This window comes from Silurus aristotelis (genome assembly GCF_946808225.1).
Source record: "Silurus aristotelis genome assembly, chromosome: 6".
Classification (NCBI taxonomy): Eukaryota; Metazoa; Chordata; class Actinopteri; order Siluriformes; family Siluridae; genus Silurus; species Silurus aristotelis.
Genome location: NC_139579.1, coordinates 422,265 through 440,491, shown reverse-complemented (window position 1 = coordinate 440,491; position 18,227 = coordinate 422,265). Strand labels below are relative to the sequence as shown.

At 45.9% G+C, this 18,227-nt stretch overlaps 1 protein-coding gene and 1 long non-coding RNA gene across 2 annotated transcripts; one reads left to right on the top strand and one right to left on the bottom strand.

The window, feature by feature from the left end:
• The first annotated feature begins 1,528 nt into the window (after positions 1-1,528).
• LOC310728062 lies at positions 1,529-2,596 on the top strand. Its single transcript, XR_014534170.1, has 2 exons — positions 1,529-1,999; positions 2,066-2,596. It is a non-coding gene; the product is annotated as an uncharacterized lncRNA (long non-coding RNA).
• A 685-nt stretch (positions 2,597-3,281) lies between these two features.
• On the bottom strand, positions 3,282-17,569 carry grin2ba (glutamate receptor, ionotropic, N-methyl D-aspartate 2B-a). Its single transcript, XM_083545061.1, is given in 14 exon segments — positions 3,282-5,374; positions 6,336-6,574; positions 6,730-6,917; positions 7,726-7,886; positions 7,991-8,220; positions 8,428-8,553; positions 8,736-8,889; positions 12,914-12,982; positions 12,984-13,086; positions 13,869-14,077; positions 14,585-14,699; positions 15,749-15,935; positions 16,038-16,308; positions 17,401-17,569. Coding segments are annotated over 14 exon segments (3,978 nt in total). The 5' UTR covers positions 17,488-17,569; the 3' UTR covers positions 3,282-3,535.
• Positions 17,570-18,227: the final 658 nt, after the last annotated feature.

The following is an 18,227-nucleotide window of genomic DNA, read 5'->3' as shown; positions in this document are numbered from 1 at the left end:
CATAGAAAAGAAACGTTTACAACCAAACTAAAATATTTACACCAAATGTCTTTAATCAGGAATGAAAAGAGTGTTGACCTGTAATCTAAAGCCAGGATGAGGGAATCTTATATCTCAGATCTCTGCATACCTGCACTACTGTAAATCTACACTTATACCTATAATATACATGAGTTTAAACAGAAGCAAAAAATCATCAGAAATATCAGGAGAAAATACTGAAACTTACAGTTCTGCCTAAAAGCTCCTTTATTAAACTATAAACATACAAATAACACGAGAAAAACCAGAGCGCGTAAATTTACTCAAACTAAAAGTCATCAAAGCGATTTCTTAAAACAATTCTTTTCTCAATCAGTTAACGAACGAGTTCACGAGTGGAACAGATGGATTTTTTAAAGTTAGTTATGATGACTGAAGAAACACACACACACACACACACACACACACACACACACACGCACACACGCATACACACACACACACACAGCATTTATTGCAAACCAGAATACAGTTGATATGTACAATGGTGGCGCGTGCTGATTTAGCACCCACGTGTACAGAGTTGAACTGATAAGCAATTAATAATTATACATTTCAATATTAAAGATCAATGAGGAAAGAAACGTGTAATATTCCATCATAAAAAACACACCGCAGTGTTAATTAGTTTCTCCAGAGTGACCAGTGGATCGCTAAATATGGAGGCAAAAACACAGTGAAATTAGCAACATTACTTCACCACACACACCTGCCCATGTGTCTGTGTGTGCATGTGTAGACGTGTGTATATGTGTGTAGACGTGTGTATATGTGTAAAACATTCCTGCTGTGCTAGGCCTGGGTTTGTACAGTACGTAAGCATGAGAAAGAAATGCAAGTTCAAGTAAAGCCAAAGTTCCTACGGCTCTGTCCCAAATGCTAGAACCAGTCACTAGCTAGCATCCGCACACACAAATCGATGTCCTGATGATGCATTCATCATACAATATGTGTGTGTGTGTGTGTGTGTGTGTGTGTGTGTGTGTGTTACCTGCGCATTAGTGCTGGTTTACATATCTACCATTCAGACGAGTGTAAAATAAATGAGTGTGTGTGAGACGTTCTGTTCTAAACTTCACGTGTGGAGCACGTGTATACGAGGTCAGGTGTGTTTTGTTTCTCAGTCTCATTTACGTAGCGCATTAATCCGCAAATCTCACATGCTAACGACCATCTTAGCAGAAGTATTCACCAGCTGTGGAACTTCCCCACACAGTGGCGCGTGGGCGTGGACACTACGCTGTGGATGTACACAAAGCAGCATGATATTGATGTTCAAAAAGATACAGCGTGTTGGAGACTTACCAAATATATAAGGTAAAGTTCTTCAGTCTCACACACAGACACACACACACACACACACACACACACTGCTAAGCACCCTGAGATCCGCCTATGGAGCATGCTGGTGGAAGCATTAACTTCATCGGCATCGGCATCATCGTCAGTGTTGTGGTTGTAGATTTGGCTCTACAGTGGTTGCACAGCTTTTAGCTAATTGTGTTTTTGTTTCCTGGTTGGTCTACATTTATCATTCCAGTTTTTCCCTCCACTATTGTGTTGGATTTACACTGACCTGCTCATCCTGATCATCCTACAGCTTCTCCTGCTGATCATCCTGCATGTCCAACATCTTCTCCTGCTGATCATTCTACTGATGGTCTGACTGCTTGTCCTACTCTCCCTAGATTTTCCAGATGTAAAGCCCTGTACATATGTATATTTTATAGGTGTTGAGCATATCTGTGAGCTAATGCTGATACGCTACCTGCTAATTAGCTACCTAGCTAGCAAGTGCTTAGTCCTGACGAGTTTCAGTACCCGAACGTTTGGATGAAATACTAGCGTTTGGGACACAGCAGAATAAAAGTAAACTGGAACTAAAATGAATTGCAGAAAAGCAGCAATAGTGTGTGTGCGTGTGCGTGTGTGCTTGTGTGTGTGCGTGTGTGTGTGTGTGTGTGTGCACATGTGTGTGCGTGTGTGTGTGTGTGTGTGTGTGTGTGTGTGTGTGTGTGTGTAGAGTGTGTCCTATTCAAACACAAGTCAAACACAAATGGTAAGGGAAACTTATCAAAGTGCCCTAAACACAACACAGGTAAGAGAAAGCTGCAGCGTCCTAAACCAGTTCTGCTCTTAACTCTACTCAGGTGAGAGGAACGCAGAGAAGATCACTGTGGATCACTTATCAGCACTTATCAGGAGGAGAACTTCGCTTCTACTCGCTTGCATATGGATGTTTTCAAAGGGTTTTTTTGTTGTTTTTATAATTTTTTTTAAAAACCATGTAAATACCATTTTTATTTGTAAAAATTGTATCAAAGTGTGTCTAATTTTGTGTGTATGTGGGGGGCTCAGGAGGTCTGTAGCTCAGGAGGTCTGCAGATGTTACAGCGGGGGCATTGTGATCAGTTTGTAAATTGATGAGATAATTTATAAAATCAATTGTTTGTTTGTTTTTTTTCACTTGGACCTTCGGCATCGTTCTCATCTGCTGAAACCCAACAGAATCATGGGATTGCAAGAAAACTGAGGTTCTCACTAAGGAACAAGTACTTCATCTCAGTAGATCCTCAGAATGAACCCTACTCAGGCTGCCTACTGCACAATGGAACACAACATTGCATCTAAATATAATGTTTTTTATCAGTGAGAAAAAAGTAATGTGGCTGAAATCAACTCATATGTGGTGTGTGTGTGTGTGTGTGTGTGTGTGTGGGTGTGTGTGTGTGTGTGTGTGAGAACTGTTATATACAACAGAGACAGGTGTCTCCACTTCCCATCATTCATCACTCATAATCCTTCCACAATTTTCCCCTCCGTTAAGCGTGTGTATGTTTTTGTGTGTGTGTGTGTGTGTGTGTGTGTGTGCGTGCACGCTTGTGTGTGTGTGTTAGAGTTTGTTCATTGGGAGCTTTAGCCCATCAACTATAAATGTTAGAATGGTAAAAGATCTAAAAAGTTAAAACTTGAGCTAAAATAAATAAATAAATAAGTAAACAATTAAACAATAAACAAACTTCTACACATCGTTAGCATTAGCATCATCCGTACCGGTCCGGCTAATCACAATGTTATTGGTAGCATTATTGTGGTTGTTATTGTTTATTACCCTGTTTGTGATTTGTATCAACTCATTCGCCATCGACTCAACAGAGAGAGAGAGAGAGAAAGAGAGAGAGAGAGAGAAAGAGAGTGAGTGAGAGAGAGAGAGAGAGAGAGAGAGAGAGAGAGAGAATAATGATTTTATCTCCCCCCCCCCCCTCGCTATCATATTGTCGTTGGCATCTCCAGATGGCCACTTGTGTAATCGTTCCTCAATATCTATATTCACTTCCTTGGTTGCAGGAACACGGTATCGTTAACAGACACCGAGTTTCGGTGCAGTTAAACCCCACCCCCAGCCCCACCCCATTCAGCCCTTTTTGTGTCAAAAAAATTCATCCTCATTCCATCATGTTTATCGTCCTGTCCATGGCTTCCAGTTGTGCATCTACACGTCGGACTCGATGCTGGAGAGTTTTTCGTACACGTGGCCGTTGGTGCCGTTGAAAGGTCGCGGCGGGCCGAGAGCCGAGTGCTGATTGGTGAATCGAGACGAGGGGAGGAATGATGAAATGCCAGAAGGGTTTCCTGGGTTTCTTGGATCAGATCGCTGCTGCTTTTTTGTGTAATAGGTTTTAGCGCCGTGCAGCAGGCACTGATCGTCTCCGAACGTGGGCACAAACGGGTTGTGGTTGGTGTGATCGGGGTAGAGTGATTTAGACAGGAAGTAAGGGTCTCTTTCCCCTCCGAATGCACTCAGCGAGTGGTGGGCGGGGCTATAAAACTGCTGAGTGTCAAATAAATGAGAGAATGAGCCCTCCATGCATCGATCCTTCTCCTTCAAACTCACACTGCGAGGCGGTAGAAAAGCCCCACTTACATCGTCCATGGCCCCTCCCCCTGGCTGTAAACTTAGCCCTTCATCATCCCTGTGCATGTCCATGAACGCATCATAAGAATGCTGCCTGCGTAAAGGTCTCGCGCTAAACGCTCGCCGCCGCTGCGAAGGTGTTTGGCCCCGCCCACTTATCGACTCCACTACATGATTGCTGTCCTCGCTTATGTTGTACAAGTTGCCCGAGCGCTTACAAGCATCACAACGCATGCATGTGGCTGAAGTGGGACGGCTGGCCCCACCCCCGACTCCCGATGCCACGCAACTATTGCTTCCACTGGCTCCGTAAGCCCCGCCCCCTGTGTGCGGCGTCATTCGTTTACTTCCTGCACTGCTTGCACGGCAATTTCGACACTCCCAATCCGCTCCTCCCGCCTTGGACTCCACTTTTGATGGTTTGCTTTTCATGAAGTCATCTACAGGCACCAGACTAGTGCAATTAGCCCCAACTCCTGCCACCCCCCCACTTGGCCCATCAGTCAAATCCACATGCTCCCATTGTGGCACCCCCTCTTTGGGACGGAACTGGTCCAGATAAAAGTCTCGAAGACTTTCTTTGTCCTGGTACAAGAAGGACAAAGATCCACCTCCTCCTCTCATTTTATGCTCTGACAGAGGCGGAGACACAGAGCGGTGTCCATGGTGACGGTGATGCCCATGGTGCGTTCTTCGTCTGTACCCAAGGTTGGCATGGTCCAGTTCCCGACGCGATTTGGCTGAAGCGGGACGTTTCTTCAGACTCTCCCCGTGCTGCTTTCTCTTTCTGGTGTCGCTCTCCAGGTTACCATAAGTGATGGTGTGAGTGGAAATGTCAGACATGTTGTCTCCATCACCATAGCGATCGTAGGCAGGAATGTAGCCCGGTGTCCCACCTTTAAAAGAGAACTTCCTGTATGGCTCTGGCAGTCCAAGTGGCGCATGTCCCTGCAGCAGGTCAAAGTTGCTCATGTTCCTGTGAGTGAGGGCAGAGCAGTCAAAAATTGCTCCGTCCAATGAGCTGCCAGAACCCAGGCTGGGGGCAGGGCCGTGGATAGAGCCTGAGCGTCGGTGCAGGAACAGGTCACTCTCGTTGCGGTGTAGGTTTCCGAATGTGCGCTCGACCTGATCGATGTAGTCACTGAATGCATTGTTGTCGCTGTTCTCGGACAGGTACGGCACCCGGCACTCCGAGTGACGCCGCTGATCGCTAATGTCGTAGACGGACGAGTCGCGGCGCAGGTAGTCGAGCGCGCTGTGGGGGGAGCCGTTCACCCCAGACAGAGAGGCCATGTTCTTAGCTGTGCGCAGCAGACGGAGGATGTTGGAGTGTGTGTTGTTGATGGTAGTTGATGGAGAGTTCAGAGCCGAATTCTTATTTTCAATCTCAACCCCATGGATGCAGCTGTACACCTCCTTGGGTTTGACAAGAAAAGAGGAATAGATAGAGACAGGGGGAATGATGGATAGACAGGGAGGAGAGAGAGAGGAAGAGAGTGGGGCAGAGGGAGAGAACGAATTATTATTATTATTAGAAACAGAAGAGACTGACAGTATTCTGAGCATTAAGTAGGATTTGGGACACATCCAAAATGGCCGACATTCCAGTAATGAATTCTGGACAGAGCCGAATCGGCTACAGAAAGATTGTGATGTGTTGTGATGGTGGTATTTGCCGGAGCTCTGCAAAGGGATGGAGAGAGGGATGAAGAGAATGTAGAGTAATAACAGTGTCATGAACGTGTGAATGAACGTGTGAACAAAAAAAAACAAAAACACAGAAAACCTTCATAAACAAGCAGCAAGCGTGAACAGGAAACATACGCAACACACAAGTGTTCATCAGTGCATTTAGTGTGTGTGTGTGTGTGTGTGTGTGTGTGTGTGTGTGTGTGTGTGTGTGTGTGTGTGTGTTAGTGACTGAAGCTAATTTTCCTAGTTTTTATAGTTCCTACTGGTTGTATGAGCAGGATGTGTAGATGCTAATGGATTTGGCCTCAGGGTCAGAAAACCACACACACACACACACACACACACACACACACACACACACACACACACACACAAACTCTAAACCCTTTACTGATGTGTTTTGACCACATGAGCCTCGTCTTATTACCAAACTACACACACATACAGATGACACTCCCTTAGGGCTCTTTATGTTAAAACACACACACACACACACACACACACACACACACACACACACACACACACACACACACGCACGCACGCAGTCTCTCAGTACAAAAGGTGAGATGAACTGAATGTTTGGCAACAATGTGAGTGTGTGTTTACATTAATATATATATATATATATCACAGATGTGTGTGTGTGTGTGTGTGTGTGTGTGTGTGTGTGTGTGAGTCTCACCCTGCTGATGGTGAAGGTGAGGCCGGGTTTTCCTGAACACACCCCCATGCAGCAGAAGCGGAGGTGTGAGTAGAAGAGGTGCTCGGCGATGAAGGTGATGAGGGAGAGGGCCATGGCGGCTCCCAGCATGTAGAACACACCTGCCATGTTATCCACATCCAACTGACTGCTCATCACCTCGTTCTTCTCATGGTGACAGATCCCTGTGAGCCAGAGCGCCTCCAGCTCCTCCATCTCTCCTGCACACACACACAAACACACACATAAACAATCATGAGAAGTGGAAAGTGTTTGCAGAGATGTGTGTATATGAATATACATAGAGTTTGTGTGTGTGTGTGTGTGTGTGTGTGTGTGTGTGTGTGTGTGTGTGTGTGTGTGTGTGTGTGTGTACCGTCTCCAAACAGCTGCAGGATGGCCAGGTCCACATGTCTCTTCCAGCCTGAGTCCTTCTGGATGGCAATCCCGTATCCGGTTGAAGCGAACACTTTCCCTGAGCCGATGGTCACCAGCTTGCAGCCTTCATCACGACCTGCCATGTAGTTCATCACAGCCGCGTCGTAGATAAACGCATCCAGCTTCCTAAAATCACACACACACACACACACACACGCGCACACACACACACACACACACACACACACACACACACACACACACACACACACACAGTGTCACCAAGCTGCCACTCTTGGCACTCTTGAGCAAGTCCTTTAACGATCAGCTTCCTAACATCGCCAGGATATGTGAAGGAAGAGTTTCAATGTGCTGTAAAATACACGTGCAAGTAAAACTCTTTCTTTCATGGTCAGTTTTAACCACCATCACTACGGTAACTGATTAAATAATTTGTCTAACTCGCTAGTTCATTTTTCCCAATTGCCTAGCAACGGTGTTTTCACCACTTTTACCCAGTCCAGTGCCGATGCTTGTGTGTTCAGTCTCACAAGGGTCTTTGTAAGTTACTCTTGCGAGTAGTTTGCTGAGCTAGCATTAAACAGCTATATAGCAGAATTAGCTTAGCACTAAGAAGCTAGCTTGGAGCATGTTAAAAGCACGTAGCCATATACCTTGCATTAGTGTTAAATAGCTATACAATGTTAAACTCATACTGTGAGGATTTAATACTGAGCACTTCAGTATTCAAGCTCGCATAAGGGGCGGAGTTTGTCAGAAAAATGGGCATGTCTCAGTTATGCACATTCCTGACCTTGAAATGAAAAACATCATTAACTAGCAAAAGTGCATCAGACTCAAAATTATTGTTCTTATAAAGGAATGGAGGTTTGTTGCTTTGTAGGGAGAAAACATTGGAGGAAACATCTGAGAAGTTAGTGTTTATGTAAGAGATGGTGAGTTGGAGTGCGTGAGCGTGTGTTCTGGTTCTGACCCGGCTTTCAGGCTCTGCAGAGCTTCGTCCACATTGCGCTGGTGGAACTTCACCATGTACGAGTGCATCTCCTTATAGTTATTTCGGATATTGCGCTCGGTGCTGCCGTTTGGCACTGTCCCAAAGCGAAACGGAGGAGAGAAGTCATTAGGTCTCTGGAACTGAAAGAGAGAACCAGGAGCAGAAAGGACGGTACAGCGATGTTATTAAAATAATATGAATTTGTTGCAACACAAACACAACTATTATTGGAATGACCAAGTACCTTTTTGTCACTGAGCCCTGAGACCTGGTCCACATACTCCTCCTGGATCATGAAAGCTGCCAGGTTGGCTGTGTAGCTGGCCAGGAAGATCACAGCAAAGAAAGCCCATACAGACACCATGATCTTACTGGTGGTTCCTCTGGGGTTCTGCACAGGAACTGAGTTGTTAAACACCAAACCCCATAGCAGCCAGATCGCCTTCCCAATAGTGAACGATGGACCACCAGGCTCTGGGTAAAATAAAACACATTATAGCTGATGATTAATGGTTGAGGAAAGACTTCTGCTTATAACAAAGCGAATTAAATGGAAAAAGAATGAACATCTTTCTGTCTCTTGGTTCAGTTCGTTGCATTTAAGATGGTATTATAGGTTTGGCTGTTATTTTAATGATTAATTAGACAGAAGCACTCAGAGGCTGACTTCTAAACACTCACCTCTTCCGTCTGCGAGGCAGCGGTTATAACCCACAGGACTGAAATACTCAAACACAAACACAGCGATGGCAGAAACCAGCAGCAGCATGACGAACATCATCACCCACACGTCTGCACTGAAGGGCTCTGAACATGCAGACACACACACATTTCAGCACTTTCAAGTCAATTCTCCACAGCTCAGACATTTTACAGTATTGTATAGAAGATGACTGGAGTAAAGCTCAGGCTATAGCAGGAGGAAACTCTGCGGTTAGGAAGCTACAGTTAGGTGGGTAATCTGTGGTGTATGTTGAGAAGCTTTTTACCCAGAAATGCTGATGGTGACACAGTGCCATTGCTACGGGAGACCATGACACTGATACCGGTCTCAATGAAAGGCACGGAGAAGTCGATGACCTCTGACCGCTCCTCGTTTATAGTCAGAGAACCAACAGCCATGTGAGCATTTTTCAACACCACCTAGAAAGGAAAATAGATTATTGTCAGCCATTACCAATTTATACCTCACATTAAGAGTTCATCTGGAATAATAGCTGATGTTCACTAAGAGGAACAGACACAGATCTGAAATATCAAACCCTAAACCCAAATATCAAAACAAAGTCCTAACCCACACCCTTAAACCCCACCACATACCCCAGACCCTGAATACCCCACCACATACCCCAAACCCTGAACTCCCCACCACATACCCCAAACCCTGAACTCCCTACCACCTACCCCAAACCCTGAACTCCCTACCACATACCCCAAACCCTGAACTCCCCACCACATACCCCAATCCCTGAACTCCCTACCACATACCCTCATACCTGAACTCCCCACCATATACCCCAAACCCTGAACTCCCCACCACATACCCCAAACCCTGAACTCCCTACCACATACCCCAAACCCTGAACTCCCCACCACATACCCCAATCCCTGAACTCCCTACCACATACCCTCATACCTGAACTCCCCACCATATACCCCAAACCCTGAACTCCCCACCACATACCCCAAACCCTGAACTCCCTACCACATACCCCAAACCCTGAACTCCCCACCACATACCCCAAACCCTGAACTCCCCACCACATACCCCAAACCCTGAACTCCCCACCATATACCCTCATACCTGAACTCCCACACTACATTAACACACACTACATTCTTAAGGTTTCTATAATGTTAACCCCTAATCCATAACTTCTAATTCCCAACCCCTAAACCACAGCCTGCAGCAAAAACTAAATCCCTAAATCCCAGAACACTAATCCGTACTCTTACACAGAGACTCTCTAACATTTCTTGAACTTAAGAGTCATTTCTCCTTTTCTCTCTAAACCCCAACTTCCTCTCCTACAACCACAAGGAAAAGAACAGAATGACAAGCAGTGAAAGTGGGTTATCACACTGGGTCATGCTGGAAATAAACATTCTACTTTCCACACTCCCTCTCTCTCTCTCTCTCTCTCTCTCTCTCTCGCTCTCTCTCTCTCTCTCTCTCTCTTTCTCTCTCTCTCTCTCTATCCCCCCTTATTTCTCTCTCTCTCTCTCTCTCCCCCCTTATTTATCTCTTTCTCTCTCTCTCTCTCTCTCTCTCTCTCTCTCTCTCTCTCTCTCTCTCTCACTCTCTCCCCTTATTTCTCTCTCTCTCTCTCTCTCTCTCTCTCTCTCTCTCTCTCTCTCTCCTTATTTTTCTCTTTCTCTCTCTTTCTCTCTATCTCCCCTTATTTCTCTCTCTCTCTCTCTCTCTCTCTCTCTCCCCTTTTTTCTCTCTTTCTCTCTCTCTCTCTCTCTCTCTCTCTCAATCTCTCTCTCTCTCTCTCTCTCTCTCTCTCTCTCTCTCTCTCTCTCTTTCTCTCTCTCTCTCTCCCCTTATTTCTTTCTCTCTCTCTCTCTCTCCCCTTATTTCTCTCTTTCTCTCTCTTTCTCTCTATCTCCCCTTATTTCTCTCTCTCTCTCTCTCTCTCTCTCTCTCTCTCTCTCTCTCTCTCCCCCCCTGATTTCTCTCTCTCTCTCTCTCTCTCTCTCTCTCTCTCTCTCTCTCTCTCTCTCTCTCTCTCTCTCTCTCCCCCCTTATTTCTCTCTCTCTCTCTCTCTCTCTCTCTCTCTCTCTCTCTCTCTCTCTCTCTCCCCCCCTTATCTCTCTCTCTCTCTCTCTCTCTCTCTCCCCCCCTTATTTCTCTCTCTCTCTCTCTCTCTCTCTCTCTCTCTCTCTCTCTCTCTCTCTCTCTCTCTCTCTCTCTCTCCCCCCCTTATTTCTCTCTCTCTTTTTCTGTCTCCTACTCTGTGTCTCTCTGCCTCTCTCTGTTTCTAAGTGCTTAGTCCTACATACATTATAGCGTGTGTGTGTGTGTGTGTGTGTGTGTGTGTGTGTGTGTGTGTGTGTGTGTGTGTGTGTGTGTGTGTGTGAGATTCAACTCTTCATTCATTTATCTTGTTTGTGCCCCCCCCCCCCTCTCTGTGTTATGAAACTGACCTGTGTGGGTGGTACTGAGATGTAGCTTTGCAGGACATATGTGTGTGTGTGTGTGTGTGTGTGTGTGTGTGTGTGTGTGTGTGTGTGTGTGTGTGTGTGTGTGTGTGTGTGTGTTTTGCTGCAGATTAATATAAAATGGTTGTTGCTTCTTAGTTATAATAAACCAGAAATAAACCAAATCTCAGGGACAAAGAGCCTGAAGTGTCCTCGCTCCTACAGAATCTCCAAACCCCTGAACTCTGTCCATACCACATCCAGGTCTTCATCTTCATCAGGTTTTACATCAGAATGTATTACAGTATTACAGTATTACAGTATTCACCCAAACTCACCATATTTATTTTTCTAAACCCAAACACGTTTCAGCTCCAGGATATTTTAGATCGTGGCCTATTTGGAATAGCGTGAGAGTAAGTTCTCCATGGAGACCCCGAAGAACTCTTGTCAATAAAGTCAATAAAGGTGCTGTAACGCTGAAACATTCTCAACAATGTGCTTCTGCAAACTGAAAAAACTTACTTACAGTGAAATCATCTCAACAACAGGAACACAAAACTTACAATTTATTTACAATTACATTATATTTACACATTACACATCATCTCCATAACCAATCATCTCCATAACCAATCATCTCCACAACCAATCATCTCCATACCCAATCATCTCCATACCCAATCATCTCCATACCCAATCATCTCCATACCCAATCATCTCCATAACCAATCATCTCCATAACCAATCATCTCCACAACCAATCATCTCCATACCCAATCATCTCCATACCCAATCATCTCCATAACCAATCATCTCCATAACCAATCATCTCCACAACCAATCATCTCCATACCCAATCATCTCCATAACCAATCATCTCCATAACCAATCATCTCCATAACCAATCATCTCCACAACCAATCATCTCCATACCCAATCATCTCCATACCCAATCATCTCCATAACCAATCATCTCCATAACCAATCATCTCCATAACCAATCATCTCCACAACCAATCATCTCCATACCCAATCATCTCCATACCCAATCATCTCCATAACCAATCATCTCCATACCCAATCATCTCCATAACCAATCATCTCCATACCCAATCATCTCCATAACCAATCATCTCCATACCCAATCATCTCCATAACCAATCATCTCCACAACCAATCATCTCCATAACCAATCATCTCCATACCCAATCATCTCCATAACCAATCAACTCCACAAAAAATCACCATAACCAATCATCTCCACAACCAATCATCTCCATAACCAATCATCTCCATAACCAATCATCTCCACAACCAATCATCTCCACAACCAATCATCTCCATACCCAATCATCTCCATAACCAATCACCATAACCAATCATCTCCACAACCAATCATCTCCACAACCAATCATCTCCATAACCAATCATCTCCACAACCAATCATCTCCATAACCAATCACCATAACCAATCATCTCCACAACCAATCATCTCCATAACCAATCATCTCCACAACCAATCATCTCCATAACCAATCATCTCCACAACCAATCATCTCCACAACCAATCATCTCCATAACCAATCATCTCCATACCCAATCATCTCCATAACCAATCACCATAACCAATCATCTCCACAACCAATCATCTCCATAACCAATCATCTCCACAACCAATCATCTCCATAACCAATCATCACCATAACCAATCATCTCCACAACCAATCATCTCCACAACCAATCATCTCCATAACCAATCATCACCATAACCAATCATCTCCACAACCAATCATCTCCACAACCAATCATCTCCATAACCAATCATCTCCATAACCAATCATCTCCATAACCAATCATCTCCACAACCAATCATCTCCATAACCAATCATCTCCATAACCAATCATCACCATAACCAATCATCTCCATAACCAATCATCTCCATAACCAATCATCTCAGTCAGTGATGGATGAGTACGTAATGGATCAGAAGGTGATGGATCAGTGATAGATGTTCTCACCTCCCCCACCATGCCGTTCCAAGTGCCATTGATCTTCTTGCCATGCTTGCCGTTGGTGACGAGGTAAAGGGTCATAGGTGAACTTTACAGACTTGGCGATCTTCTTCAGGATGTCGATGCAGAAGCCTTTACAGCAGCGTTTTATATACATACCAGTTTCCCCCGTCTGATTACTGAGAGAGGGGGAGAGAGAGAGAGAGGGGGGGGGGGGGGCATAAAAAATGAAATGTGAGACATGGACTACTGTTCTTTTGGGTTTTCCTCTCTCTCTCTTTCTCTCTCTCTCTCTTTCTCTCTCTCTCTCTCTCTCTCTCTCTCTCTAAATATATAAATATATAAATATATCTGTATCTCCACGTGTGTGTTTTTTCTCCACATTTCAGCAGGTTTGCAGTGGTGCAGACAGTGTTTGTGTTTCTCGTTCTCGCTCATTAGGCGCTCAGTGCTCACTGGAGCTGAGGTTTCACTCGGTGAGGCTATTAACAGAGCACACGCTGTTCAATAAAGAGCTCTGCGTCATTTCTTACCCACCACCATCACAAACTACACAGACACCACTACACTGTGTGTGTGTGTGTGTGTGTGTGTGTGTGTGTGTGTGTGTGTGTGTGTGTGTGTTATATTTGGTTCTAAAATGAAACATTTTTTGGTTCTAGGAGACTCAGACTCTCTATAACTCCTCTAGCAAACACCAAGCAAACCTGGCAACCCACTCATGGGATGGAGAGCTACACAGACAGACAGACAGACAGACAGACAGACAGACAGACAGACAGACAGACAGACAGACAGACAGACAGACAGACAGACAGACAGACAGACAGACAGGTCATGTGATAGACAGACAGATGAGACATGTATAGAAACAGAGAGGCATTTTGGATTAATGACAGGTGGAGATGTGTGTGTGTGTGTGTGTGTGTGTGTGTGTGTGTGTGTGTGTGTGTGTGTGTACCGCATTTTTAGTTGTTTCCTGCAGGGTACTGTGTTCCTCATGCAGGTTCCACTCAGAGGGTCAACGTCCTCCACGATGACAAACGGCGCCTCCTCCAGGGTCACGATTGACAGGTGGTCATCATTGCGACTCTCCTCCCCCGAGTACAACTCGAACCGCGGCCACACATGATACTTCATCGACAGGGAGCCGTTCTCCCACTTCCCCACCTACACACACGCACACACATTTACATACACACACATACACACACACACACACACAAACACACACACACACACACACACACACACACACACACACATATACACACGTGCGTACACACCCCCACCCACCCACAAAACAGAGTTTCAACAGAGTTACACAAAGTGAATGATAAGTAGAGAGACAGAATGATTGACTGGTGGAGAGATATAAAGACAGAAAGACATGTATAGGGACAGGAAGAGAGACAGACAGGTCGAGACACATGTATAATCACTGCATAGAGTAATGAGTGCAGGGTGTCAGGAGACTAATACAGATCAGCGAGACAGGTAGAGAAGTATAGATGTAGACAGACAGATACTTTATTCATCCCAATTGAAAATTTACAAAGAAAGACAGAAAGACAGAGAGCCAGAGAAGTAGACAGACAGAGGGGTAGACAGACAGACAGACAGAGAGGTAGACAGACAGACAGACATACAGACAGACAGACAGAGAGGTAGACTGACTCTGTCCCACTGTCTGTTCTTGTCCAGTAGGATGATGACGAGTTTGGGATGCATTTGATATCCGTCTTCACTGAATGACAGGTTACGCCCTTCAAACGTCACGTTCATCAAATACCTAAAACACACACACACACACACACACACACACACACACACACACACACACACACATCACAGATATATCAAACATACATATTAGCACCGTGTGTTTCTCACTTTCCAGTACTTATATATTTTGTGTGTGTGTGTGTGTGTGTGTGTGTGTGTGTGTGTGTGTGTGTGTGTGTGTGTGTGTGTGTGTGTGTGTGTGTGTGTGTGTGTCCTCCTCTCACTTAACGATTCTGTTTCCACAGAAACACTTGACCTTAAAATCACACATGTTCACAAAGACAAAGACAAATTTATTCACCCACACAATACACACACACACACACACACACACACACTCACACACACACACACACACACACACTTCAATAAATGCAGTCTGTATTTGAATTCAGCTGATAGGAGTGCCAACAAGCATGTTCCAGTGTGTGTGTATATGTGTGTGTGTGTGTGTGTGTGTGTGTGTGTGTGTGTGTGTGTGTGTGTGTGTGTGTGTGTGAGAGATGGAGAGGGGATAGGGTGGAGGTGACAGCAGTAGGGAGACAATCAAAGCATATGTAATGTGTTTCCCCAGTAACCACAACCACCGCGATGCCCAAGCCAAAGTTTGAGTTACCATGGAAACCGTAACCTTACAGAGAGAGAGAGAGAGAGAGAGAGAGAGAGAGAGAGAGAGAGAGAGAGAGAGAGAGAGAGAGAGAAAGAGAAAGAGAGAGAGAACGAGAGATACAGAGAGTACAGTATGACGGCACCAGTTCTCCATATTTCACACACACACACACACACACATACACACACACACACACACACACACACAGTAATATACAGCAGTGTGAGATCGATAGCTGTAGTGTGTATTGATTTCAGAGATGAACATTTCATACAGAAAATACACACACAGCAATTCTGAGATGATACACACTTACTCTCACACACACTCACACACACACATGAGTGAGTGTGTGTGTGTGTGTGTGTGTGTGTGTGTGTGTGTGTGTGTGTGTGTGTGTGTGTGTGTGTGTGTGTGAGAGAGTGAGTGTGTGTGTGTGTGTATACCTGAGCACTTCATTAGTGTTTCCTGTGCCCTTTTTCTCTGGAGCTCCATGACACTCTGATTTCAGAAGTGTGTGAGGTCCTCGATCCATCATCATGGCCGAGGTTGCCGTGGCGATAACAGCTACAGCGTCACGAACACGTGCCTCCAAAGTATAATCCCACTCATCATACGACACACTAATCATACCTGAAAGAGAGAGAGAGTCAGGCCATGAAACACACACACACACACACACACACACACACACACACACACACACACACACATCTACCGGAATGAGCAGATCACCTGTAGGGAACTCTGGAGGAATGTGGTCCGCGTCCCCTGCCACCAGAGATGGTACGATCCAGGTGTATCCGTATCCTGTGAGCCCGACAGAGTGCGCCACCTCGAAGATGATGTTTGCCTCCTCTTTGGTGGAGTAGAGCAGGATCACTGGACTCTGAAGTTTCTTCAGCTGGTTCTGGATTTTTGAGTCTCCATCGTCCACTGACATGTCCAACAGTAAAACCTCCTCCAGTTCCCAACCAACAAAACTGTTCTCTATCGTGCTGCGGATCTGAGAAAGAACACAAGGAACAAGAATATCAGAGTTAAAAATCTGCCTGATCTGGTCACAGTGCTGCCCCTGAACTGGTCACAGTGCTGCCCCTGAACTGGTCACAGTCCTGCCCCTGAATTGGCCACAGCGCTGCCCCTGAACTGGCCACAGTCCTGCCCCTGAACTGGTCACAGTCCTGCCCCTGAACTGGCCACAGTGCTGCCCCTGAACTGGCCACAGTGCTGCCCCTGAACTGGTCACAGTCCTGCCCCTGAACTGGCCACAGTCCTGCCCCTGAACTGGCCACAGTCCTGCCCCTGAACTGGCCACAGTGCTGCCCCTGAACTGGTCACAGTCCTGCCCCTGAACTGGCCACAGTCCTGCCCCTGAACTGGCCACAGTGCTGCCCCTGATCTGGCCACAGTGCTGCCCCTGAACTGGCCACAGTGCTGCCTCTGAACTGGTCACAGTCCTGCCCCTGAACTGGCCACAGTCCTGCCCCTGATCTGGCCACAGTGCTGCCCCTGAACTAGCCACAGTGCTGCCCCTGAACTGTCCACAGTGCTGGCCATGATCTGTCCACAGTCCTGCCCCTGAACTGGTCACAGTGCTGCCCCTGCACTGGTCACAGTGCTGCCCCTGCACTGGTCACAGTCCTGCCCCTGAACTGGTCACAGTCCTGCCCCTGATCTGGTCACAGTGCTGCCCCTGAACTGGTCACAGTGCTGCCCCTGCACTGGTCACAGTGCTGCCACTGCACTGGTCACAGTCCTGCCCCTGAACTGGTCACAGTCCTGCCCCTGATCTGTCCACAGTGCTGCCCCTAAACTGGTCACAGTCCTGCCCCTAATCTGTCCACAGTGCTGCCCCTGAACTGGTCGCAGTGCTGCCCCTGATCTGGCCACAGTGCTGATCACAGGGCTCTAGAAGCTGCTTTATATTCAGCTCAAACCCTGGGGAAAGTTTTAATAACAGTATCTGAAACACAGATAAGAACATGACCAGCTTCTATGTGATCTACTGCACTCAGTAACAGAGACATGAGCATTCGTTTTTTTTAGATTATAACACACCTAAAGACCTATTCAGACCACGTTGTTTTTTATTCACCTTGGTGACAAAGTCCTGGTATCCGGGGTAGTAGGTGGTGACGATGGAGAAAATGTACCAGTCATATTCCTCCATAATGTTTAGCATGACTGAGGCCTGCTGCTCAATAGAAGGACCAAACTGGAAAAACAAGGAGTTATCATCCTGCAGAGAGAGATGGAGAAAGAGAGAGGGATACAGGAATGATTCGTTTTTTTTATCAGTATGTAGCAGTAGCAGTGAAGGTCTGACCCCAGATGCCCAGCTCAAGTGTGTGTGTGTGTGTGTGTGTGTGTGTGTGTGTGTGTGTGTGTGTGTGTGTGTGTGTTTGTGTGTAGCTGCTGTTAACTAGTGATGAGCTCCTGCAGGTGGCCAGTGTTCAGTGTGTGTGTGCTGTATTGAAACACTCCACTCAGTACTGCACCTCCTTCATACTTGACAATATACCAGGTGTCACACACTCACACACACACACACACACACACACACACACACACACACACACACACACACACACACACACACACACACACACACACACACACACACACACACACACACACATCCTTTCACTATGGTCCATACTGAATTAAAGCATTGTGTGTGTGTGTGTGTGTGTGTGTGTGTGTGTGTGTGTGTGTGTGTACAGTCAGTGTGCTACTTTAATGTAGGGACTGCATTCTCTCTGCAGTACAATTTATCCTTCGTCATTATGTCCCGCATCTCTCGCTTTCCATCTCCATCTGTTAGTCTCGCTCTCCCCTTCTTTACCTTCTAATACTTTTACTTTTCTTCTGTATAATCCTCATCCCTCTCTCTCTCTCTCCTCTCTCTCTCTCTCTCTCTCT